This window comes from Pleurodeles waltl, chromosome 6 (genome assembly GCF_031143425.1).
Source record: "Pleurodeles waltl isolate 20211129_DDA chromosome 6, aPleWal1.hap1.20221129, whole genome shotgun sequence".
Lineage (NCBI taxonomy): Eukaryota > Metazoa > Chordata > Amphibia > Caudata > Salamandridae > Pleurodeles > Pleurodeles waltl.
In genome coordinates, this window is record NC_090445.1 from 1,712,289,842 (window position 1) to 1,712,315,841 (window position 26,000).

General features: G+C 47.8%; 1 protein-coding gene across 1 annotated transcript in view; it reads left to right on the forward strand.

Moving 5' to 3' along the window:
- The window catches only part of LOC138301428 (RLA class I histocompatibility antigen, alpha chain 11/11-like), a 338,345-nt gene extending 314,060 nt beyond the window's left edge, over positions 1–24,285 (forward strand). Inside the window, exons 7-8 of the mRNA XM_069241918.1 lie at positions 2,629–2,674; positions 21,638–24,285. Coding sequence (XP_069098019.1) covers positions 2,629–2,672 — 44 coding nt within the window. The 3' untranslated portion in view covers positions 2,673–2,674; positions 21,638–24,285. The remainder of the gene's footprint in view (positions 1–2,628; positions 2,675–21,637) is intronic.
- The last annotated feature ends 1,715 nt before the right edge of the window (positions 24,286–26,000 follow it).

The following is a 26,000-nucleotide window of genomic DNA, read 5'->3' on the forward strand; positions in this document are numbered from 1 at the left end:
GAGATTTGTACGGTCTTTCATCAGAGTTTACCTCGGGCAGGGAGTTACCTCTAAACGAGGCCAGGTCAGGGAAATAATAATACGAATAAAATTTGCTAATAAAAGGCAGAAATTTGACCTGTGGCAGGAAACTATTGATAAAATATCAGAAAGCCACACAGCCCGCGCGCTGCTGAGTGACATGCGCACTGCAAGGAATGGCGATCGTATTCCACCTCCGATTGGGGTGCAGGGTGCGCTCTTTATCACCCCTGAGGCTTGCAGGGAGCAGCCCGGGTGTCATAAAGCATGCATGAGTGTTTCATTCAATCTCGGCTGCTGTTTCCCCCGGAGTCTTAGCGAGACATCAGCTTATAGGGAGCCCCACCCGAGCCATATCGAGGGAAAATAAATAAATTAAAAAGCTATTACGTTGTAAACTCCTAACCGGACTTTTCTTGCCACATTAACTGAAAAGTAATACAGTTTCACATAAGCAAGCCTACGGCCGCCATGAGCTCAAAGCAGACACACAAAAGGAAACAGAAGTTTGCTTGCAGTGAAAGGTATCGGCAAAAGTGCAATTATCCACGTAACCACAAAAGTGCAATTATCCATGTAACCTGCAAAAGTGCAATCATGCATGTAACTGGCAAAAGTGCAAATATCCATGTAACAGGGTCGATGTCATGCAAAGTGCTCGATTACTGCCCAGTGAGGTTGCGCTGCCTACGAAATAAAGAGAAAAAGTAATCCAGAAACCATATGGACACATGGAGCCTCGTATGTTTTCAGTAGTTGCCCGGTGTGCTCGAGGAGAGCTAAACTCCTGAAAAGGCATGACGTATGCATGCCTTGCACTAATGAAATCAAGTGAATTTTAAAGCAAGCCCATGAACCAACGAAAGTGATGGGCGTGACAAGAGCGTGGTTAAAAGCCCACAGAGACATTACAAGATGGACAGAGCACTTGTGCACTTCACCCTAAAAACTTACCGCTTGCAGCTAAATGCTGTTCTATGCATTGGGAAACGTCGATCATTATTACTAAACAGTAAGGTTGGATTACAAGTCATTCTCTTGCTGCATGGCCTGCAAGGCAGAAACGTTACAATGGTGCTTTTGAACTAATTAATGCATTTACCCAAAGCGGCTACGTTCTTTGGCTGAATTCAAAGCTTGTCCAAAGTGAAGAGATAACTGAAATGTTTGTTGGCTTCACATTGCTTCAAATCATTACTGCTGTTCATTACCATCAGTCGCTGTGATGGTAGTCATCGTAATTGGACGCGTTAGCATCGCGTTCGTTGTTCCTGTATTTTCAGTTGTACACTGAGGCCCAGTGTGGTGTTTGCATTCGTTATAGAAACTGGGGCAGCAACGCCAGCTTGCTTGTAACGCCTGTTGTAGAAGCCATCGGGATTTCGGCTTTCGTTGTTGCATCATACATCCGAGTTGACGGAGTATGATGGAATTTTGATGTGTGGAGATAAAGTAGTTCCCCCTGTTGTGTTAAGGAAGGTGTTTTTTGATTTGGGACATGAAGACTGTCGGAATGTTTGGCATTAAGTGGCGCATCAGGAAGTTTTACTGGGGGGCTGGCATTGATGAATGTGTGGATATGTGGGTATGGGTGTACTGTGTGCGCGTGCAGTGATCAGTCAGGCAAGTGTGCGCGTGCAGTGATAAGTCATACAAGCCATGTGTGACAGATTGTTCTTTGGTGGACTGACCCCCTGCCCTGTAGGAGACATGGTACTGATGTTCTGGCCACATTTCCAAAGTAACTCGCTGATCCCTGATCCTGGTGGATTATTTCACAAAATGGCTGGAAGTTAGAATGATGGACAAGGTCGCATCTAGGAATGTGATTGTGTTCAAAGAGGATTCTTTTTTTGTAGTAAGGGCTACCGGAGGTGTCAGTGTCAGATAATGGCCCCAATTTTATGAACCAGACGACTGAGGAGTTTTTGTCTAGGTATAACATTGTGCACAGGGGACCTACTATCATCCCAATCCAATGGTCAGGTTGAGGGAGTCTGTGTAGCTGGGGCATGGACAGTGTTTTTTCCTGTCGCAAGGTACTTTAAGAGTTAAGACAATTTGCTAACTCGCAGAACTAATCTCAGTTCTACAACTGGAGAATCGTCATTTGAGTTGCTTAAGAGATAGGAAGTCAGGGTCTAAGTGTGCCCCACGGGGGCTCAAGAACCATGGTAAAGCTGGCAATGGTGTTGGTTGGGTTGATTTTGCGAGAGTCAAGGAGCGAGTGAAAAGATACGTAGAAAGAATTAAAATGTATGTGATTTATAATAGAGGAAAACCAACAAGCCATGGTTTTAAAGGTGGGATGTGAGTTTGAATTAAATGTCCTGCAGTTCTGGGGAAGGAGTGCCTAGGTGGTCTCATCTAGTCAGGGTTAAGGTGTTCCGTAAGGTGGTAAGGGTTCAGGGCGGAAAGATCTGGAAACTGAGCATGGTTTCTGTAGGTTATGAGCTGTAGGGAACAATCTTTGTCCTGTTCTTGAAACCACTGAGGATAATGTCTCTCTTGATTGTCCTTTTGTTGCTGAATAGTTAAATTGCAAAAATCACAAATAAAGAATTAAAACGGAGGAAGCAGCGGTCTCACTCTCTCCTCTCTCTGCAGACCCTGCTCCTGGGGACTCTTCGTCCAGCCAGTGCTCTGCCTGAAGGTAGGTGCCGGCCGCACTCCAAAGAGCATATATTATTCAATTCTAACAATAGCCTTTTCATTTTTCCAGCTTCAGCTGTAAAACTATGAATAAAATATCTACTTGTGAAATTTGCATCTATGATTGTTTGCCAGTAACGTTTGCCATCTGTATCCATTGGAGGGACTCCAGGCCTTTGATGAGAGCTTTGCCAGTAGGTTTTGAGTCTCTGCTGGACACGTGTGAGCCCAAAGTGACCCCCACCTCCACACTCTCAAATCTAACCCCACAAACATGTATCTGACCATAGAAACGTTCACTCCTTCCGTGATCCAAGATCACATCGCATCCACACTGAAGCAGCTAGGCCACAAAGAAAATGGCTGGACAGCAGCTAGGTATCATGATATTATAAGGTTGTACATCTTGTGGAGTAGAGAACCCCATTATAGCTAAAAGAAAGTGCACCCCAAGAGAAGCGAACCCCGGTTTATTGTCTCAAGTGCCAAAGCCAGAGGATCCGTCAGAAATAATGAGACCTAAGCTGAGGAAACTCAGGCAAGAGTATTAGACATCAGTCTCACAGCAGAGTCCACAGGTACCATAAGAGCCAATTGTGGGCTTTCCTCAGTGCGACTCCTGTGAATTTCAGGCAAATCAAAGCCCTCTCCACATCTCAACAAAGATCACCAGCCGCCCTCATCTGCAGAAATGTGATAAACTACAGAAACATGTGATACATTTCTGAACTTTTTGGCTGAGGAAATGTACATAATAGGAGAGAAATACTCCCACGCCTGCGACATTTACAAACCTGCTCCACCAATGAGCTAGCAACATCTTTAAGGGAAAAAAGCCTCTACCCACGAACTGGCTACTGAAGACACTAGAACACCACATGGGTTCCAGAGGAAAGTTCAACAGCGAGGTTACATCATTTCTGACCAAGAGACGCCTTGTGATGTAAATCGGACCCCACACCTCAAGCATACATCAGGTAAGGTACAGAGTACCACCGCGCTCACCCCTAGTTCATGCATTTAATCCCAACATGGAGCCCCCAGAACGGATCATAAAAGACTGATGTGACTGTTCAACAAAATGCTAACAACAGACAATTGTATCTTAAATATCAACAGAGGAAGACACAGCAAAGCTGGAAAAGCTCTGGACACCCTCGACTTCAATTGTATCAAATGGAATTCCTCCTCCTATCTGTATCCGTTAAAATAAAGCTTGACCCAACAATTCTGAACTCATTCAATTCTCCACCTCAGCCTCCCTCTACCTCAACCAACCAAACATCTTTTAACCACTGTGCTCTCAGTAGGCGTATCCAGACCGGACTTTGGCATCAGTGTTCTTGCTTGAGTACTGTAGGAAAGTACCATCTTGCCTGGCATGTTACCCCCATTTTTCACTGTATATATGTTGTTTTAGTTGTATGTGTCACTGGGACCCTGTTCTCCAGGGCCCCAGTGCTCATAAGTGTGCCTGAATGTGTTACCTGTGTAGTGACTAACTGTCTCACTGAGGCTCTTCTAATCAGAACCTCAGTGGTTATGCTCTCTCATTTCTTTCAAATTCTCACTAACAGGCTAGTGACCAATTTTACCAATTTACATTGGCTTACTGGAACACCCTTATAATTCCCTAGTATATGGTACTGAGGTACCCAGGGTATTGGGGTTCCAGGAGATCCCTATGGGCTGCAGCATTTCTTTTGCCACCCATAGGGAGCTCTGACAATTCTTACACAGGCCTGCCACTGCAGCCTGAGTGAAATAACGTCCACGTTATTTCACAGCCATTTTACACTGCACTTAAGTAACTTATAAGTCACCTATATGTCTAACCTTTACCTGGTAAAGGTTAGGTGCAAAGTTACTTAGTGGGAGGGCACCCTGGCACTAGCCAAGGTGCCCCCACATTGTTCAGGGCCAATTCCCTGAACTTTGTGAGTGCGGGGACACCTTTACACACGTGCACTACATATAGGTCACTACCTATATGTAGCTTCACAATGGTAACTCCGAATATGGCCATGTAACATGTCTATGATCAAGGAATTGCCCCCTCTATGCCATCCTGGCATAGTTGGCACAATCCCATGATCCCAGTGGTCTGTAGCACAGACCCTGGTACTGCCAAACTGCCTTTCCTGGGGTTTCACTGCAGCTGCTGCTGCTGCCAACCCCTCAGACAGGTTTCTGCCCCCCTGGGGTCAAGCCAGGCTTGTCCCAGGATGGCAGAACAAAGGACTTCCTCTGAGAGAGGGTGTTACACCCTCTCCCTTTGGAAAATGGTGTGAAGGCAGGGGAGGAGTAGCCTCCCCCAGCCTCTGGAAATGCTTTCTTGGGCACAGATGTGCCCAATTCTGCATAAGCCAGTCTACACTGGTTCAGGGACCCCTTAGCCCTGCTCTGGCACGAAACTGGACAAAGGAAAGGGGAGTGACCACTCCCCTGACCTGCACCTCCCCTGGGAGGTGTCCAGAGTTCCTCCAGTGTGCTCCAGACCTCTGCCATCTTGGAAACAGAGGTGCTGCTGGCACACTGGACTGCTCTGAGTGGCCAGTGCCACCAGGTGACGTCAGAGACTCCTCCTGATAGGCTCCTTCAGGTGTTAGTAGCCTATCCTCTCTCCTAGGTAGCCAAACCCTCTTTTCTGGCTATTTAGGGTCTCTGTCTCTGGGGAAACTTTGGATAACGAATGCAAGAGCTCATCAGAGTTCCTCTGCATCTCTCTCTTCACCTTCTGCCAAGGAATCGACTGCTGACCGCGCTGGAACCCTGCAACACTGCAACAAAGTAGCAAAGACGACTACTGCAACTCTGTAACGCTGATCCTGCCGCCTTCTCGACTGTTTTCCTGGTGGTGCATGCTGTGGGGGTAGTCTGCCTCCTCTCTGCACTAGAAGCTCCGAAGAAATCTCCAGTGGGTCGACGGAATCTTCCCCCTGCAACCGCAGGCACCAAAAAGCTGCATTACCGGTCCCTTGGGTCTCCTCTCAGCACGACGAGCGAGGTCCCTCGAATCCAGCAACTGTGTCCAAGTGACCCCCACAGTCCAGTGACTCTTCAGTCCAAGTTTGGTGGAGGTAAGTCCTTGCCTCACCTCGCTAGACTGCATTGCTGGGAACCGCGACTTTTGCAGCTACTCCGGCCCCTGTGCACTTCCGGCGGAAATCCTTTGTGCACAGCCAAGCCTGGGTCCACGGCACTCTAACCTGCATTGCACGACTTTCTAAGTTGGTCTCCGGCGACGTGGGACTCCTTTGTGTAACTTCGGGTGAGCACCGTTTCACGCATCCTCGTAGTGCCTGTTTCTGGCACTTCTCTGGGTGCTACCTGCTGCTAAGAGGGCTTCTTGTCTTGCTCGACGTCCCCTCTACCTCCTGGTCCAATTTGCGACCTCCTGGTCCCTCCTGGGCCACAGCAGCATCCAAAAACGCTTACCGCCTGATTTGCAGCTAGCAAGGCTTGTTGGCGTTCTTTCGGCGGGAAAACACTTCTGCACGACTCTCCACGGCGAGAGGGATCCGTCCACCAAAGGGGAAGTCTCTAGCCCTTTTCGTTCCCGCAGAAACCTCAGCTTCTTCTGTCCAGTAGAAGCTTCTTTGCACCCACAGCTGGCATTTCCTGGGCATATGCCCATCTCCGACTTGCTTGTGACTTTTGGACTTGGTCCCCTTGTTCCACAGGTACCCTAGATTGGAAATCCATCGTTGTTGCATTGTTGGTTTGTGTCTTTCCTGCATTATTCCTCTATCACGACTTCTATGTCCTTGGGGGAACTTTAGTGCACTTTGCACTCACTTTTCAGGGTCTTGGGGAGGGCTAATTTTCTAACTCTCACTATTTTCTAATAGTCCCAGCGACCCTCTACAAGGTCACATAGGTTTGGGGTCCATTCGTGGTTCGCATTCCACTTTTGGAGTATATGGTTTGTGTTGCCCTTATCCCTATGTGTCCCCATTGCATCCTATTGTAACTATACATTGTTTGCACTGTTTTCTAAGACTATACTGCATATTTTTAGTACTGTCTACATATATCTTGTGTATATTTCCTATCCTCTCACTGAGGGTACACTCTGAGATACTTTGGCATATTGTCATAAAAATAAAGTACCTTTATTTTTAGTATAACTGTGTATTGTGTTTTCTTATGATATTGTGCAAGTGACACTTGTGGTACTGTAGTAGCTTCACACGTCTCCTAGTTCAGCCTAAGCTGCTCTGCTAAGCTACCATTATCTATCAGCCTAAGCTGCTAGACACCCTATACACTAATAAGGGATAACTGGGCCTGGTGCAAGGTGCAAGTACCCCTTGGTACTCACTACAAGCCAGTCCAGCCTCCTACAAGTACTTCTTCTCTCCATAGCTTCACTCTAAGCTGTCGTACCCAGACCGGACTTTGGCATCCCTGTTCTTGCTTGGGTACTTCTCCCGTCCATAGCCTTACTCTAAGATGTCGTTCCCAGACTGGACTTTGGCATCACTGTTCTTGCTTCGGTACTTCTTCCCTCCATAGCCTCACTGTAAGTTGTCGTTCCCAGACTGGACTTTGGCATCACTGTTCTTGCTTGGGTACTTCTTCCCTCCATAGCCTCACTCTAAGTTGGCGTATCCAGACTGTACTTTGGCATCACTGTTCTTGCTTGGGTACTTCTTCCGTCCATAGCCTCACTCTAAGCTGTCGTTCCCAGACTGGACTTTCGCATCACTGTTCTTGCTTGGATACTTTTTCCCTCCATAGCCTCACTCTAAGCTACGGTGCCCAGACTGGACTTTGGCATCACTGTTCTTGCCTCAGTACTTCTTCCCTCCATAGCTTCACTCTAAGCTGTCATACCCAGACTGGACTTTGGCATCACTGTTCTTGCTTGGGTACTTCTTCCCTCCATAGCCTCACTCTAAGCTGCCGTATCCAGACTGGACTTTGGCATCAGCGTTCTTGCTTGGGTACTTCTTCCCCCCATAGCTTCACTCTAAGCTGTTGTACCCAGACCGGACTTTGGCATCACTGTTCTTGCTTCAGTACTTCTTCCCTATATAGCCTTACTCTAAGCTGGTGTATCCAGACTGGACTTTGGCATCACTGTTCTTGCTTCGGTACTTCTTCCCTCCATAGCCTCACTTTAAGCTGTTGTACCCAGACTGTATTTTGGCATCACTGTTCTTGCTTGGGCACTTCTTCCCTCTATAGCCTCACTCTAAGCTGTCATATCCAGACTGGACTTTGGCATCACTGTTCTTGCTTGGGTACTTCTTCCCTCCGTACCCTTACTCTAAGCTGTTGTACCCAGACTGGACTTTGGCATCCCTGTTCTTGCTTGGGTACTTCTTCTCTCCACAGCCTCACTCTAAGCTGTCATACCCAGACTGGACTTTGGCATCACTGTTCTTGCTTGGGTACTTCTTCCCTCCATAGCCTCACCCTAAGCTGTCGTACCCAGACTGGACTTTGGCATCACTGTTCTTGCTTGGGTACTTCTCCCGTCCATAGCCTTACTCTAAGATGTCGTTCCCAGACTGGACTTTGGCATCACTGTTCTTGCTTCGGTACTTCTTCCCTCCATAGCCTCACTGTAAGTTGTCGTTCCCAGACTGGACTTTGGCATCACTGTTCTTGCTTGGGTACTTCTTCCCTCCATAGCCTCACTCTAAGTTGGCGTATCCAGACTGTACTTTGGCATCACTGTTCTTGCTTGGGTACTTCTTCCGTCCATAGCCTCACTCTAAGCTGTCGTTCCCAGACTGGACTTTCGCATCACTGTTCTTGCTTGGATACTTTTTCCCTCCATAGCCTCACTCTAAGCTACGGTGCCCAGACTGGACTTTGGCATCACTGTTCTTGCCTCAGTACTTCTTCCCTCCATAGCTTCACTCTAAGCTGTCATACCCAGACTGGACTTTGGCATCACTGTTCTTGCTTGGGTACTTCTTCCCTCCATAGCCTCACTCTAAGCTGCCGTATCCAGACTGGACTTTGGCATCAGCGTTCTTGCTTGGGTACTTCTTCCCCCCATAGCTTCACTCTAAGCTGTTGTACCCAGACCGGACTTTGGCATCACTGTTCTTGCTTCAGTACTTCTTCCCTATATAGCCTTACTCTAAGCTGGTGTATCCAGACTGGACTTTGGCATCACTGTTCTTGCTTCGGTACTTCTTCCCTCCATAGCCTCACTTTAAGCTGTTGTACCCAGACTGTATTTTGGCATCACTGTTCTTGCTTGGGCACTTCTTCCCTCTATAGCCTCACTCTAAGCTGTCATATCCAGACTGGACTTTGGCATCACTGTTCTTGCTTGGGTACTTCTTCCCTCCGTACCCTTACTCTAAGCTGTTGTACCCAGACTGGACTTTGGCATCCCTGTTCTTGCTTCGGTACTTCGTCTCTCCATAGCCTCACCCTAAGCTGTCGTACCCAGACTGAAGTTTGGAATCACTGTCCTTGCTTGGGTACTTCTTCCCTCCATAGCCTCACTCTAAGCTGTCACATCCAGCCTGGACTTTGGCATCACTGTTCTTGCTTGGGTACTTCTTCCCTCCATAGCCTTACTCTTAGCTGTCGTACCCAGACTGGACTTTGGCATCCCTGTTCTTGCTTCAGTACTTCTTTCCTCCATAGCCTCACTCTAAGCTGGCGTATCCAGACTGTACTTTGGCATCACTGTTCTTGCTTGGGTACTTCTTCCGTCCATAGCCTTACTCCAAGCTGTCGTTCCCAGACTGGACTTTGGCATCACTGTTCTTGCTTCCGTACTTCTTCCCTCCATAGCCTCACTCTAGGCTGTCGTATCCAGAATGGACTTTGGCATACCCTGTTCTTGCTTGGGTACTTCTTCCCTCCATTGCCTCACTGTAAGCTGTCGTTCCCAGACTCGACTTTGGCATCACTGTTCTTGCTTGGGTACTTCTTCCCTCCATAGCCTCACTCTAAGCTGTCATATCCAGACTGGACTTTGGCATCACTGTTCTTGCTTGGGTACTTCTTCCCTCCGTAGCCTTACTCTAAGCTGTCGTACCCAAACTGGACTTTGGCATCCCTGTTCTTGCTTCGGTACTTCTTCCCTCCATAGCCTCACTTTAAGCTGGCGTATCCAGACTGTACTTAGGCATCACTGTTCTTGCTTGGGTACTTCTTCCGTCCATAGCCTCACTCTAAGCTGTCGTTCCCAGACTGGACTTTGGCATCACTGTCTTGCTTGGGTACTTCTTCCCTCCATAGCCTCACTCTAAGCTGTTGTACCCACACTAGACTTTGGCCTCACTGTTCCTGCTTGGGTACTTCTTCCCTCCGTAGCCTTACTCTAAGCTGTCGTACCCAGACTGGACCTTGGCATCACTGTTCTTGCTTGGGTATTTCCTCCCTCCATAGCCTTACTCTAAGCTGCCGTATCCAGACTGGACTTTGGCATCACTGTTCTTGCTTCAGTACTTCTTCCCTCCATAGCTTCACTCTAAGCTGTCGTACCCAGACTGGACCTTGGCATCACTGTTCTTGCTTGTGTACTTCTTCCCTCTATAGCCGCACTATAAGCTGTCGTATCCAGACTGTACTTTGGCATCACTGTTCTTGCTTGGGTACATCTTCTCTCCATAGCTTCAATCTAAGATGTCGTACCCAGACTGGACTTTGGCATCACTGTTCTTGATTCAGTACTTCTTCCCTCCATAGCCTCACTCTAAGCAGTCGTATCCAGACTGGACTTTGGCATCACTGTTCTTGCTTGGGTACTTCTTCCCTCCATAGCTTCACTCTAAGCTGTTGTACCCAGACTGGACTTTGGCATCACTGTTCTTTCTTGGGTACTTCTTCCCTCCATAGCTTCACTCTAAGCTGTCGTACCCAGACCGGACTTTGGCATCACTGTTATTGCTTGGGTACTTCTTCCCTCCATAGCCTTACTCTAAGCTGGTGTACCCAGACAGGACTTTGGCATCACTGTTCTTGCTTCAGTACTTCTTCGCTCCATAGCCTCACTCTAAGCTGTCATACCCAGACTGGACTTTGACATCACTGTTCTTGCTTCTGTACTTCTTCCCTCCATAGCCTCACCCTAAGCATTCGTACCCAGACTGAACTTTGGAATCACTGTTCTTGCTTGGGTACTTCTTCCTTCCATAGCCTCACTGTAAGCTGTTGTTCCCAGACTGGACTTTGGCATCACTGTTCTTGCTTGGGTACTTCTTCCCTCCATAGCCTCACTCTAAGCTGTCACATCCAGACTGGACTTTGGCATCACTGTTCTTGCTTGGGTACTTCTTCCCTCCATAGCCTTACTCTAAGCTGTCGTACCCAGACTGGACTTTGGCATCCCTTTTCTTGCTTCAGTACTTCTTCCCTCCATAGCCTCACTTTAAGCTGTTGTACCCAGACTGTATTTTGGCATCACTGTCCTTGCTTGGGTACTTCTTCCCTCTATAGCCTCACTCTAAGCTGTCACATCCAGACTAGACTTTGGCATCACTGTTCTTGCTTGGGTACTTCTTCCCCCTATAGCTTCACTCTAAGCTGGCGTATCCAGACTGTACTTTGGCATCACTGTTCTTGCTTGGGTACTTCTTCCGTCCATAGCCTTACTCTAAGCTGTCGTTCCCAGACTGGACTTTGGCATCACTGTTCTTGCTTCGGTACTTCTTCCCTCCATAGCCTCACTCTAGGCTATCGTATCCAGACTGGACTTTGGCATACCCTGTTCTTGCTTGGGTACTTCTTCCCTCCATAGCCTCACTGTAAGCTGTCGTTCCCAGACTGGACTTTGGCATCACTGTTCTTGCTTGGGTACTTCTTCCCTCCATAGCCTCACTCTAAGCTGTCATATCCAGACTGGACTTTGGCATCACTGTTCTTGCTTGGGTACTTCTTCCCTCCGTAGCCTTACTCTAAGCTGTCGTACCCAGACTGGACTTTGGCATCCCTGTTCTTGCTTCGGTACTTCTTCCCTCCATAGCCTCACTTTAAGCTGGCGTCTCCAGACTGTACTTTGGCATCACTGTTCTTGCTTGGGTACTTCTTCCGTCCATAGCCTCACTCTAAGCTGTCGTTCCCAGACTGGACTTTGGCATCACTGTCTTGCTTGGGTACTTCTTCCCTCCATAGCCTTACTCTAAGCTGCCATATCCAGACTGGACTTTGGCATCACTGTTCTTGCTTTAGTACTTCTTCCCTCCATAGCTTCACTCTAAGCTGTCGTACCCAGACTGGACCTTGGCATCACTGTTTTTGCTTGTGTACTTCTTCCCTATATAGCCTCACTCTAAGCTGTTGTATCCAGACTGTACTTTGGCATCACTGTTCTTGCTTGGGTACTTCTTCTCTCCATAGCTTCAAACCAAGATGTCGTACCCAGACTGGACTTTGGCATCACTGTTCTTGATTCAGTACTTCTTCCCTCCATAGGTTCACTCTAAGCTGGTGTATCCAGACTGGACTTTGGCATCACTGTTCTTGCTTTAGTACTTCTTCCCTCCATAGCCTCACTCTAAGCTGTAGTATCCAGACTGGACTTTGGCATCACTGTTCTTGATTGGGTAGTCCTTCCCTGCATAGCCTCACTCTAAGCTTTCGTATCCAGACTGGACTTTGGCATCACTGTTCTTGCTTGGGTACTTCTTCCCTCTATAGCCTCACTCTAAGCTGCCGCATCCAGACTGGACTTTGGCATCACTGTTCTTGCTTCAGTACTTCTTCCCTCCTTAGCTTCACTCTAAGCTGTTGTACCCAGACTGGATTTTGGCATCACTGTTCTTGCTTGGGTACTTCTTCCCTCCATAGCTTCACTCTAAGTTGTTGTATCCAGACTAGACTTTGGCATCACTTTTCTTGCTTGGGTACTTCTTCCCTCCATAGCCTCACTGTAAGCTGTCATACCCAGACTGTACTTTGGCATCACTGTTGTTGCTTCAGTACTTCTTCCCTCCATAGCCTCACTCTCAGCTGTCTTACCCAGATCCCTAGACTGGACTTTGGCATCAGTGTTCTTGCTCGGGTACTTCTTCCCTCCATAGCCTCACTCTAAGCTGTCGTACCCAGACTGGACTTTGGCATCACTGTTCTTGCCTCAGTACTTCTTCCCTCCATAGCCTCACTCTAAGCTGTAGTACCCAGACTGGACTTTGGCATCACTGTTCTTGCTTGGGTACTTCTTCCCTCCTTAGCTTCACTCTAAGCTGTCGTACCCAGACTGGACCTTGGCATCACTGTTCTTGCTTGTGTACTTCTTCCCTCTATAGCCTCACTCTAAGCTGTCGTATCCAGACTGGACTTTGGCATCACTGTTCCTGCTTTAGTACTTCTTCCCTTCATAGCCTCACTCTAAGCTGTCGTATCCAGACTGGACTTTGGCATCACTGTTCTTGCTTGGGTACTTCTTCCCTCCATAGCTTCACTTTAAGCTGGTGTATCCAGACTGGACTTTGGCATCACTGTTCTTGCTTGGGTACTTCTTCCCTCCATAGCCTCACTCTAAGCTGTCGTACCCAGACTGTACTTTGGCATCACTGTTCTTGCTTCAGTACTTCTTCCCTCCATAGCCTCACCCTCAGCTGTCGTACCCAGATCCCTAGACTGGACTTTGTCATCAGTGTTCTTGCTCGGGTACTTCTTCCCTCCATAGCCTCACTCTAAGCTGTTGTACCCAGACTGGACTTTGTCATCAGTGTTCTTGCTCGGGTACTTCTTCCCTCCATAGCCTCACTCTAAGCTGTAGTACCCAGACTGGACTTTGGCATCAGTGTTTTTGCTTGGGTACTTCTTCCCTCCATAGCCTTACTCTAAGCTGTCATCCACTATGCCAGTCTGACCCTAAACCGATGTCGGGCCACTCCAGGCCTGTGTCACTTTAAGGGATAATAAAGGTACAACCAATCCCTCTTCAGCCTGACACCAATCCTAGACGTCTGCCACAACGTCAGTACTACCTAAGGCTAAAGTTTCTCTTCAGATCAGATTCTGATGCAGGTTAGGAAATACCTAATGTTGCACATGACGCTGACAATGATGATGAGGAGGGGTATATTTTACATCCTCATTGATGAAGTGGCTAAGGCATAATCTTAGGCCTACAAAATGCCAGTGGGGATAATGCATCACCTCAAACAGATCTAGGCTTTCCACCTGGGCTACCAAAGGAAGAAAGTGCCTCTTGCAGTAATGGAACAAAGGACGGAAGTGCTAGACTTAAAATTATCTGGGGAATCAAAAGCAAATTACGTAAGTGAGGTTCTCGAACCTTGGCCAGACTCGTCTGAGCCACAGCTGCCGTTCAATGAAGCCCTTACTGATAACTTGTTGGTGACATGGACTAAGCCTTTCTCTGGTCCTCTGGTTAGTCGGCCTGTGGGAAGGCGCATAGGACGACCCCGGGTGATCCAAACTTCCTAACTAACAAGCAGTTTCATTAACAGTACAGAATGTTCAGAAGCTATTCCAAGTCCTCGCTTCTAGACAACACCCACCAGTTCTCACAACCTGTCCTGCAGCACAGAGCCAACCCTTTTGGGAACAGAGGATGTGTTGGCATCTGAGGTCATTCCACCAGCAGGATCAGTGATTCTCCAACTCCTCTTCCCCTGCTACAGCAGCTGCCAGGCTGCTTTACATTCCACTCAAAGGCACATGCCCAGCTGCTAGGAGCCAGGCTACTGCATTTTCTCCCGGCTGGATATCTATCATCTCAGACAAGTGGATCTTGCAAATTATCTTAAAGGGCTACATCTTGCCTTTTATTCCCCCCTCCCTATCTTCTCCCAACATCAGAGCAACTTTCAAAAGATCACCCCACAATCCTGTTGCCGAAGGTCACCGTCTCCTCGCCAAAGGTGTCATTGAGTGGGTGCCGGACTCCGACAAAGAGAAGGGGTGTTGATGGTTCTTCTCCATTCCGAAGAAAGAGGGAGGCCCCAGGATTATATTGGACCTCTGGCCATTAAATTCCTTTCTGAAGAAAGAGAAATCCAGAATGCTCACTCTTCTCTCATTCTTTCTTTTGGGGACTCTGGAGACTCATCATCATTTAAACTTTATTTCGGTAGGTAAAAACATACCATAAAAGTACAGTACAAGCTGGAGACTCAGTGGTGTCTCTGGACTTGCAGGACACGTATTTTCATATACCTGTCCTGCAGTCTCACAGTTGTTAGCTGAGGTGTGGGTTGAAGTCAGAACACTTCTAGTTTGCTAGCCACCCATTTGGCCTCACTTTGGCCCCTCACGTTCCGTCAGATAAATCTGGCTTGCTTCTCATTAATACCATCCCGTTCAGTAGTAAGCCGGACCCTTTTCCTACCCACTCACTCCAGTCCCTCCCTATTTACTACTAAAATGCATACTTAAGTGTGCAGAGACTCCACAGTTGGGGTGTAGAACCCTCCACATAGACAGGGCAGACTCATAAAACTCCACACACAGTTTGTGAATTGCAGTTTCTAATATGTTCTGCAGTACTACATAATGCACATTGTGGACCGAGCCCTGAGTTTGTGAATACTGAAAAGTAGTAAACGTACTCAAGTCTTTCTAAGTGCAACAAACCTTTTAGGGTTGGTGTGCTGCTCAAGAAACAACTCACCTACCTTTTATTAGTTTGTATTTGTTTATTTGTTTTTACTCGGATGTTGTGTTTGTGAATAGTTGGATCAGTTCATGCTTGTTACTCACAGCATCCCTGGGAGGCTCCACACAGAGTGTAAAGTAGAACTGGAAGGCAGTGTTTTGGAAGCTGGCTCTGTATGCACTACGTCAAAGGGAGGTATAGGCCCTCATTACAACCCTGGCGGTCAAAGATCGCCAGGGTTGTTTTGGCGATTGTACCGCCAACAGGCTGGCGGTACAAATCGCCATATTATGACCGAGGTGTTAGCGCCGCGGTTGCACCGCCGGGAACGGCGGTTTCCCGCCATCGTTGTCCTGGTGGTTTTAATCTGCCAGGGCAGCGCTGCTTGAGCGCTGCCCTGGGGATTATGACTCCCCTTCCCGCCAGCCTGTCCATGGCGGTAGAGACTGTTATGGTAAGGCTGGCGGAAAGTGGAGTCGCGGGGCCCATGGGGGCCCCTGCACTGCCCATGCATTTGCCATGGGCAGTGCAGGGGCCCCCAGGCACAGCCCCACCCTGCTTTTCACTGTCTGCATAGTGCACCCGTCGCACGGCCGCAACACTGCCGGCTCTATTAGGAGCCGGCTGCAATGTTACAGCCCACATCCCCGCTGGGTTGGCGGGTGGGGCCCAGCGGGGATGTTGTAATGCGGATGGCGGGGTTGCGGCCGCATAGGCGGCCGCTCAGCAGTCCAACCTTGGTAGTAATGAGGGCCATAGCGTGCACAGAGTCCAGTGGTTGCTCAGAGCTTAACAGAGGCTAAGGTAGATAATACTAACGCTCTCTTTTGTGGTAGTGTGGTCGAGCAGTTTATCAGAGGGTAGTGCAAAGCATTTGTTGTACAAACACAGACAATAGAAGAAGCACACCCTCAATGACTTAACTCCGGACCAATGGTTTAAATTTAGAAGAAATATATTTTCTTAATTTATTCTTCGAACCACAAGATTCAAGTTGCAGGTAAGTACATAAATTTATAAGCATTTCACGTAATTCAGAAACAGTTCCTGGGGGGAAGAAAAGTTAGTACGTTTTGCAGGTAAGTACTCGACTTACAGTTCCAGTCTCCTGGAGTTAGGATGTTCACAGGTCGGGGTTCAAGTTAACCCGAAACACTCACCACCAGCAACACGGGGCTGGCCGGGTGCAGAGGTCAAAGTCGAGGCGAAATTAACATGGGCCCCTATAGAGACTGGGGGCACTCGTTTCAGATCTGTTGGCAGGTAAGTACCCACGTCTCCGGAGGACAGACCTGGGGGGTTTAGAGGAGCACTGGGGCGGCCACAAGTTGACACTAAACTCACACCCTCAGCGGTGCAGGGTGCAAACTGAGCGTCTGGCTCCCAATGCTTTCCTCTGAGGGGACCTCGGGGGTCACTTAGATTGCTGCAGGCTGGGTCCAGGGGGTTGGTTCGGGAAAAACCACAGGCTGGACAGTTTGAAGGGCCGCCTGCTGAACGTTGCTGCACCAGAGGTTGGGCTCTCAGGGGCTGGGGACTGCGGGTGCAGTCTACCTTTAGGGGTCGGATATCTTTGTCCGGAGCTTCCTTGGTCGGGGGGGTCCTCTGGATTCGCACTGCAGGCATCATCATGGAGGGCTGGAGAGGTCAACCCAGGGTGGGCACTGTAGGAGGCTAGCCTGGCTTGTAGTGGGTACCAGAGGTACTTACACCTTGTGCCAGGTCCAGTTATCCCTTATTAGTGTGGAAGAGTAGTTTCTAGCAGCTTAGATGGACAGAAGGTAGCGATGGCAAAGCAGCTTAGGCTGAAATAGGAGACATGTAAAGCTCCTACCATACCACTGGTGTTATATGCACAATATCATAAGAAAACACAATACACAGAGTTACTAAAAATAAAGGTACTTTAGTTTTATGACAATATGCCAAAAGTATCTCAGTGAGTACCCTCAGGATGAGGATGCCAAATATACACAAGATATATGTACACAATACCAAAATTATGCAGTAATAGCAAAAGGAAGTAATGCAAGCAGTGTAAAGTTACAATAGATTGCAATAGGAGCACATAGGTATAGGGTCAACACAAACCATTTACTCCAAAAGTGGAATGCGAACCACGAATGGACCCCAAACCTATGTGAGCTTGTAGAGGGTCGCTGGGACTGTAAGAAAACAGTGAGGGTTAGAAAAATAGCCCACCCCAAGACCCTGTAAGGTAGGTGTAAAGTGCACCTACAACCCCCAGAGAGCACAGAAGTCGTGATAGGGGGATTCTGCAAGGAACACCAACACCAGCAATGCAACAACAGTGGATTTCCGGACCTGAGTACCTTTAAGACAAGGGGACCAAGTCCAAGAGTTGCGACAGTGTCGACAGTGGGCAGGAGCCCAGGAAATGCCAGCTAATGGTGCAGGGAAGCTGCCACCGGATGGAAGAAGCTTGGTGTTTTGCAAGAACGAAGAGGACTAGGAACTTCCCCTTTGGAGGATGGATGTCCCACGTCGTGAAGAAGCTTGCAGAGGTGTTCCCATGCAGAAAGACCGCAAACAAGCCTTGCTAGCTGCAAGGGTCGCAGTTAGGGTTTTTGGATGCTGCTGTGGCCCAGGAGGGACCAGGATGTCGCTACTTGGATGGGGAGACAGAGGGGGTGCCCAGCAAGTCAGGGAGCCCTCACAGAAGCAGGCAGCACCCGCAGAAGTACCAGAACAGGCACTTAGAAGAGAAGTAAACCGGAGTCCACGCAAAATCACAAAAGGGAGTCCCACGACGCCGGAGGACAACTCAGAAGGTTATGCACTGCAGGTTAGAGTGTCGGAGACCCAGGCTTGGCTGTGCACAAAGAAAATCCTGGAAGAGTGCACAGGAGCCGGAGCAGCTGCAAATCACGCGGTACCCAGCAATGCAGTCTAGCGTGTGGAGGCAAGGACTTACCTCCACCAAACTTGGACTGAAGAGTCACTGGACTGGGGGGGTCACTTGGACAGAGTTGCTGAGTTCCAGGGACCACGCTGGTCGTGCTGAGAGGGGACCCAGAGGACCAGTGATGCAGTCTTTTGTTGCCTGCGTTTGCAGGGGGAAGATTCCATTGACCCACTGGAGATTTCTTCAGAGCTCCTGGTGCAAGAAGGAGGCAGGCTACCCCCAGAGCATGCACCACCTGGAAACAGTCGAGAAAGCCGGCAGGATGAAGCAATACAAGGTTGCTAGTAGTCCTCTAGCTACTTTGTTGCGGTTTTTCAGGCGTCCTGAGCAGTCATCGGTTGATCCTTCGGCAGAAGGTGAAGAGGGAGATGCAGAGGAACTCTGGTGAGCTCTTGCATTCGGTATCTGAAGAATTCCCCAAAGCAGAGACCCTAAATAGCCAGAATAGGAGGTTTGGCTACCTAGGAAGGAGGATTGGCTACTAAGAGAGGTAAGAGCCTATCAGAAGGAGTCTCTGACATCACCTGCTGACACTGGCCACTCAGAGTAGTCCAGTGTGCCAGCAACACCTCTGAATCCAAGATGGCAGAGGTCTGGGGCACACTGGAGGAGCTCTGGGCACCTCCCCTGGGAGGTGCAGGTCAGGGGAGTGGTCACTCCTCTTTCCTTTGTCCAGTTTCACGCCAGAGCAGGGCTGGGGGATCCCTAAACTGGTGTAGACTGGCTTATGCAGAGATGGGCAGCATCTGTGCCCATCAAAGCATTTCCAGAGGCTGGGGGAGGCTACTCCTCCCCAGCCTTCACACCTATTTCCAAAGGGAGAGGGTGTTACACCCTCTCTAAGAGGAAATCCTTTGTTCTGCCTTCCTGGGCCAGGGCTGCCTGGACCCCAGGAGGGCAGAAACCTGTCTGGGGGGTTGGCAGCAGCAGCAGCTGCAGTGGAGACCCCGGAAAGGCAGTTTGGCAGTACCCGGGTTCTGTGCTAGAGACCCGGGGGATGCCAGAATGCCAGAATGGCATTGGGGTGACAATTCCATGATCTTAGACATGTTACATGGCCATGTTCGGAGTTACCATTGTTATGCTATACATAGGTAGTGATCTATGTATAGTACACGCGTATAATGGTGTCCCCGCACTCACAAAGTCCGGGGAATTTGCCCTGAACGATGTGGGGCACCTTGGCTAGTGCCAGGGGGCCCACACACTAAGTAACTTGGCACCCAACCTTCACCAGGTGAAGGTTAGACATATAGGTGACTTATAAGTTACTTAAGTGTAGTGGTAAATGGCTGTGAAATAACGTGGACATTATTTCACTCAGGCTGCACTGGCAGGCCTGTGTAAGAATTGTCAGAGCTCCCTATTGGTGGCAAAAGAAATGCTGCAGCCCATAGGATCTCCTGGAACCCCAATACCCTGGGTACCTCAGTACCATATACTAGGGAATTATATGGGTGTACCAGTATGCCAATGTGAATTGGTGAAATTGGTCACTAGCCTGTTAGTGACATATTTGGAAAGCAGAGAGAGCATAACCACTGAGGTTCTGGTTAGCAGAGCCTCAGTGAGACAGTTAGGCATCACATAGGGAACACGTACATATAGGCCACAAACTTATGAGCACTGGGGTCATGGCTAGCAGGGTCCCAGTGACACATAACAAACATACTGACAACATAGGGTTTTCACTATGAGCACTGGGCCCTGGATAGCAGGATCCCAGTGAGACAGTGAAAACACCTTGAGATATACTCACAAACAGGCCAAAAGTGGGGGTAACATGGCTAGAAAGAGGCTACTTTCTCACAGGCACTCACTCAGAATCGCATGGGGATCCTCTCTAGTTGGTTGGGCCACCTAGACATGGGCCGTGGGTGTCGGGTGCAGAGTGGTCAGGACTCGTGGATCTGAGGAGGCTCTGGAGACCATAGATATCGGTTCTTCTTCGACATTGCCGCTGTCCACAGGAGTTCTCGGTCCTCTGTGATGCACGCCAGACCTCTGGAGCTTGGCAGAGGTTGCAGATCCCGCAGGATGTGTCTCTTTTCTTTTGAAGGTTCTCTGAAGCAGGAGACAGGCCGGTAGGGCTGGTGCCAAATCAGTTTTCGTCTTCCTTCTTCTCTGCTTTGGGTTCAGCTTCACAGTCCTTCTTTCGTTTTCTTGAGGTCACTAGGAATCTGACGACTTGTATTCAGGAGGGCCCTTAAATCCTTGATTTAGGGGCATTACGGGAGTCAGAGAGCAGTAGCCAATGGCTACTGACCCTGAGGGTGGCTACACCCTTCTTGTGTCCACTCCCTTTGGGGAGAGGAACATAAACCTAACCCTGGACACCTTAGGGGTGGTCCTGGCCGGGGTGGTCACTCATTCCTGCTTTCCCTAATTTTCCCTCCGGAATTGCCACCAAAAGTGGGGCTTTGTCCAGGGGATGGGGATCTTCACTATCTGGAGTGCCCTGGGGCACTATAACAAGAGGCCTGAGCCTTTGAGGCTCACTGCTAGGTGTTACAGTTCCTGCAGGGGGGGAGGTGGGAGGCACCTCCACCAATTGCAGGCTTTGTTTCTGGCCACAGAGAGCACAAAGGCTCTCCCTCCATGGAGTCAGAAACTCGTCTTGGTGGCAGGCTGGCACAGACCAGTCAGTCCTGCACTAAAGGATTGGGTAAAATAGAGGGGGCATGTCTAAGATGCTCTCTGGGTGCATTTTTCAATACATCCCACACTGGCATCAGTGGGGGTTTACTGTCACTGCGAAGTTTGATACCAACTTCCGATTATTCATTGAAGCCATTATGGAACTTTGGAGTTCGTAATGACAGAATCCCAGTCCATATACTCAATATGGCTACACTGCACTTACAATGTCTAAGAATGGACTTAGACACTATAGGGGCATATTGCTGATGCAGCTATGCCCTCACCTGTGGTATAGTGCACCCTGCCTTAGGGCTGTAAGGCCTGCTAGAGGGGTGTCTTACCTATGCCACAGGCAGTGGTTTGTGGGCATGGCATCCTGAGAGGGGTGCCATGTTGAATTTGCCTTTTTCTCTCAACCAGCACACACAAGCTCCAAGGGTAGTGTGTATGTGGTTGGTGAGGGGTCCCCCAGGGTGGCATAATACATGCTACAGCCGTTGGGGACCTTCCCTGGCCACAGAGCCCTTGTTACCAGGGGTACCTTTTACAAGGGACTTAGCTGTGTGCCATGGGTGTGCCAATTGTGGAACAAAGGTACAGATTTTGGGAAAGAACAATGGTGCTGGTGCCTGGTTAGCAAGGTTCCAGCACACTCTCAATCGAAGCTGGCATCAATATCAGTCAAAAAGTGGGGGAGTAACCATGCCAACAAGGGCACTTTCCTACACAGTGTTTTTCAGTGATATTCAGTATATTCATGTTTGCCATGCACTGTTACTTATAATCTGTCCTCTGGCTGAGGATGGGATTCTTACTGTAGAAATATCTGATCGTCAGTATTTCCATTACAGATCCAAGACCTGGGGTTGGAGGCTCCCATCAGCATCTTCTGAAAGGAAAGAACATCCTTTGAGAGAGACAAGATCCATCTCTGTATATCCATTATCCCCCGCTCCTGAACGAGGCAGGAAGAAGAAGCGCTGTTCCCTCTTTCCATTACAGATCCAAGACCTGGGGCTGGAGACTCCCATCAGCATCTGCAGAAAGGAGCGAACATCCTTTGACCGAGACGAGATCCATCTCTGGGCATCCATTATCCTTCGCTCCTGAACGAGGCAGGAAGAAGCAGCGCTGTTCCCTCTTGACCTGGAGTGTTGTCTCTGTCGCCCTCTTCTTGCTTCCATGGGAACTTCAACCCTAGTGTTACAATTGTGCCCTTGATCATTAGGTGGTGGTGGGGGAGATTGTACCTGGGACATTCAGAGATTGTTTGTACAGAGGAACATTTTATTTGTCATATATTTTGATTTATTTTGCCTTTGGAGTAATACACCTTGAAATGACATATCATTCTTGCTTTTAGTTTGAAGTGTAGGCATTTAATTTAGCATTTTCAGACACATTTAACTTTTGTGATTTAACAAGCAGCAATATGTCATGATTTTGACTTTCCATTTGTATAACTAAGTTCAGTAGATCACTTTCAAGGAGCATCAGCTCTCCTTTTATTTCCCACAATGCCCTTCATCTTTGTGTGCATCCGATTCCTGTACCTTGCTGAGGTCTTTGAGGACTGAGACTGGAGGTGTTTACAGAGAGGTGGACTGAGTGATGAGACCCTTGTTATGAGGCTTCTCTCCCAGTCTTAGGGCCAGATGTAGCAAAGGTTTTTACCCATTCTATGTCTTTGGGAAAAAGTGTTTGTACATATGGCCCTTAGTTCCTATCTGAATGCAGATGTCATCAGTAAATCAGCTGTAGATAGTGTTGTGGGGGACACTGTCTTTGGATTCCAGAACCACTTTGTGGAAGGTGTAGAATTTGTCAAAGGATAAAACAAAATCACCAGAGAAGGGACTGGGCCCTGGGTGTTGGATTATCTGACGAGTGAATGACTGACAGGCCTAATTCACAAAGGTAAAAAACAACTTTGTGTTCTATTTTTTTTTGCTATTCACAAACTCCGAGTTAATAGTAAGTTTACGACTGTGGAGATTCCACAGTCCTGGCGGAGAACTCCGCACATAACAAGATGAATAGCAAACAATAGTGTACGTTTACCTTTGGGAATCAGGCCCACTGTATTGGTGTTACGGTAACCAGATTTAGAAAGGTCCATTGGTACTGGGTGCAGTTTTCCCTAAATGCTGGGTCTCATGAGGTTATTTAACTATAACTGGTATAAATGTGTGCAAAGACACCAGAATACTTACAACATTTGTGCCGGGTGCTCTGTATGTTTTTGCACTCAGTTTACAGATCCAGTCTAAACATGGGGAACAGTCATTCCTGTATGTGCAGCCATCTACATGGTACATAATGTCAGAGCTGTACGTCTGCGCGCAGGGCAGATAGTGTCAGAGCTGTATGTCTGCGCGCAGGGCAGATAGTGTCAGAGCTGTACTTCTTTGCGCAGGGCAGATAGTGTCAGAGCTGTACATCTGTGTGCAGGGTGGATATTGTCAGAGCTGTACGTCTGCGCGCAGGGTTGATAGTGTCAGAGCTGTATGTCTGCGCGCAGGGTTGATAGTGTCAGAGCTGTACGTCTGCGCGCAGGGCAGATAGTGTCAGAGTTGTACATCTGTGTGCAGGGTGGATAGTGTTGAAGCAAGGCATCCATTTCAGCAGTCTTATGGTGACCGAGCCATACATCTTGATACAGAGTGGATATTGACAGAGCTATACATCTGTGATCAGGGTGGACAGTGATGGAGTCATACATTAATTTCTATTTTTCAATAATGGCAGAGGAATACATCTCTATGCACAGTGGTTAATGTCAGACCCAGACATCTGTGGGCAGAGTGGACAGTGTTGGAGCTGTACATCTATGTAGAGTGAATGCTGTTAGGATGGTACAGCTGTATACAGAGTGGATAGTGTTAGAGCTGTATGGACAGTGGGTGCTGTAGAGACTGTGCATCCTTATTGGAACCGCAAATCCGTATGTAGAGGGGATAGTGTTGGAACTGTGCATCCGTACGTCAAGTGGATGGAGTCAGGAGCACACCTCCTAATGAGGGAATAGGGTTGGGACCATGGAGTCGCATACAGAGTTGATGGGTGTGGGACCATGGAGTCTATAGGGGTAGGGTCATGGATTCGCATAGAGTTGATTGGGGTCGGACAATGCATCCATATGAAGAGGTGATGATATTAAAACATGAGAGAAGTCCTTTGTTGTAGATCTGTGAACTGGATCAGATGCCATCGGAATGGGGAATGGGGGAGGGGAGTGTCATAATGAATAGGCCCGTCTGTTGCTTGTCATTGTGCGATGAGATAATTCTTTGTGTGTCTTTGCACTATATTATAAGCAGTTAATGTAGAATTTACAATAACCTTGCTTTAAATGAAGATTGTGATCTGCTGACTCGTTGACCTGTGTCTCAGCGCTAGCTGTTCTCTAAAGATGCTTTTAGTGGTATGTGGAGTGTCTCTAGGAATCAACCTGTGAGTTTAATTGTGATAAATAAATAAAATGAATACAGTAACTGTTTATCTTGCTATCTTGGCATGCTTTACATTCATTTATTTTCATCTTTTCCAAAGATCGTGACATTCCCTGGTAACTTGAGGAACTGCCGAAGCCACATTTTCATTTTTCAGTGATAGTCGCAGAGGCTGGAAGTGTTCAAACACATAGATCCAGTAAGAGGCTTTTGGTTATTACCATAGACAGTGAGGCTTCGTTAGTCATTCGAAGGTGAAAGCATGAGGGGTTCAGTTAGATGGAAGTGGGTCCCCATGGAGCCCGGGCCAGATTACACACTAGACATTAGAGCTTCCCATAGATCAGTCACCTTTTGCTCAGCACATGTTGGGAGCTTCGCCAAGTCAACTCAGTTCTACCCTTACTCCTCCTTAGAACATCTCTTCAAACCGACCCCATCTGAAATATTGAAGATAATTGATTTATTTGTGTTATAGTTAAGTCTCAATACTTACTTCAGGTCGCACCCTGTTTTTTTCTGACATTTTGCCTCTTATGACAGATGGCAAAAGATAGAGGTTTAACAATTCTCTTACAGATGACACTCAGTTTTTTTTAATTGAATATCAGTTGTTTTCCTCAAAATTATGGACACTGAGTTGATCCTTGGGATTCTTCTGTTACATATGATTGGTACATTAGCAAAGCTTTTTCTAGAGATGTTATCAATTTTGTTTGAAGAAAGGAAAAGGTCTGGGGAGAAATTCTAAAGGTGGGCTAAAAGTATGAACAAATTAAAGCATAGATTATTCAATCTTAGAAAAAACATGATTCACTAAATTATTCCAGCTTGTTACACCATGGCATTACTTCAGAGCCCTATCCACCTTCGAAATGTAGAAAATATTCTGGTCTGGATGGGTTTTCCAGCCACTGTAATTAACACTTTAGTCCTTGGGCCCAAAGGTTTTGATTTATAATAAGAAAGATTGGCTTAATCCCCAAATCTGGTCATGAGATTACTTTTTGGAAAAATTATGACCCTACTTAAATTATCAACTCTGATAGTTTTTTTGCCAGGATACTGGCAATGAACCTTAAGTCTCTTTCTCCTAATACTATCCATATTGAGCAGGCTGACTTCCTTGCACTATAGCAGTATCCTAAATGTCATAGGTAAAGCCTGTGTGCTTAAGTCACCCCTTGCCACTGTCAATTTAGATTTGAGGAAAGCTTGGATGGGATTTTTATCATTAACATGGCATGGGCAGGAATCAACTTTTTTGCAAATTATTTCTTTATTATCTTCTGATCCTAAAGCCTCGGTGATTTCTTATTTCTGACTTCAGAGAGGTGCTCTTCAGGGCTCTTCGGTGCTCTTCGGTGCTCTTCAGGGCTCTTCGGGGCTCTTCGGGGCTCTTCTGGGCTCTTCGGTGCTCTTTAGGGCTCTTCAGAGCTCTTCGTTGCTCTTCGGGGCTCTTCTGGGCTCTTCGGGGCTCTTCTGGGCTCTTCAGGGCTCTTCAGGGCTCTTCAGGGCTCTTCGGAGCTCTTCAGGGCTGATCCTTATCACCTCATTTATTTGTTTTGGCACTTGAACCCTTGTTGGCCCAGTTTCACGAACTGTGCATACTGTTGGTAGAATTCAACCACGGATCAGATGAAATCTCAACACCTACAGGAGATTCTTCTCTTAGGGGTAAGTATAATGCATTTTGGCAAATTTGGGGGCAAAAATAGGAGAACACAGGTGAGGGAAATAAATTGTCTCTTCAGATGTCACT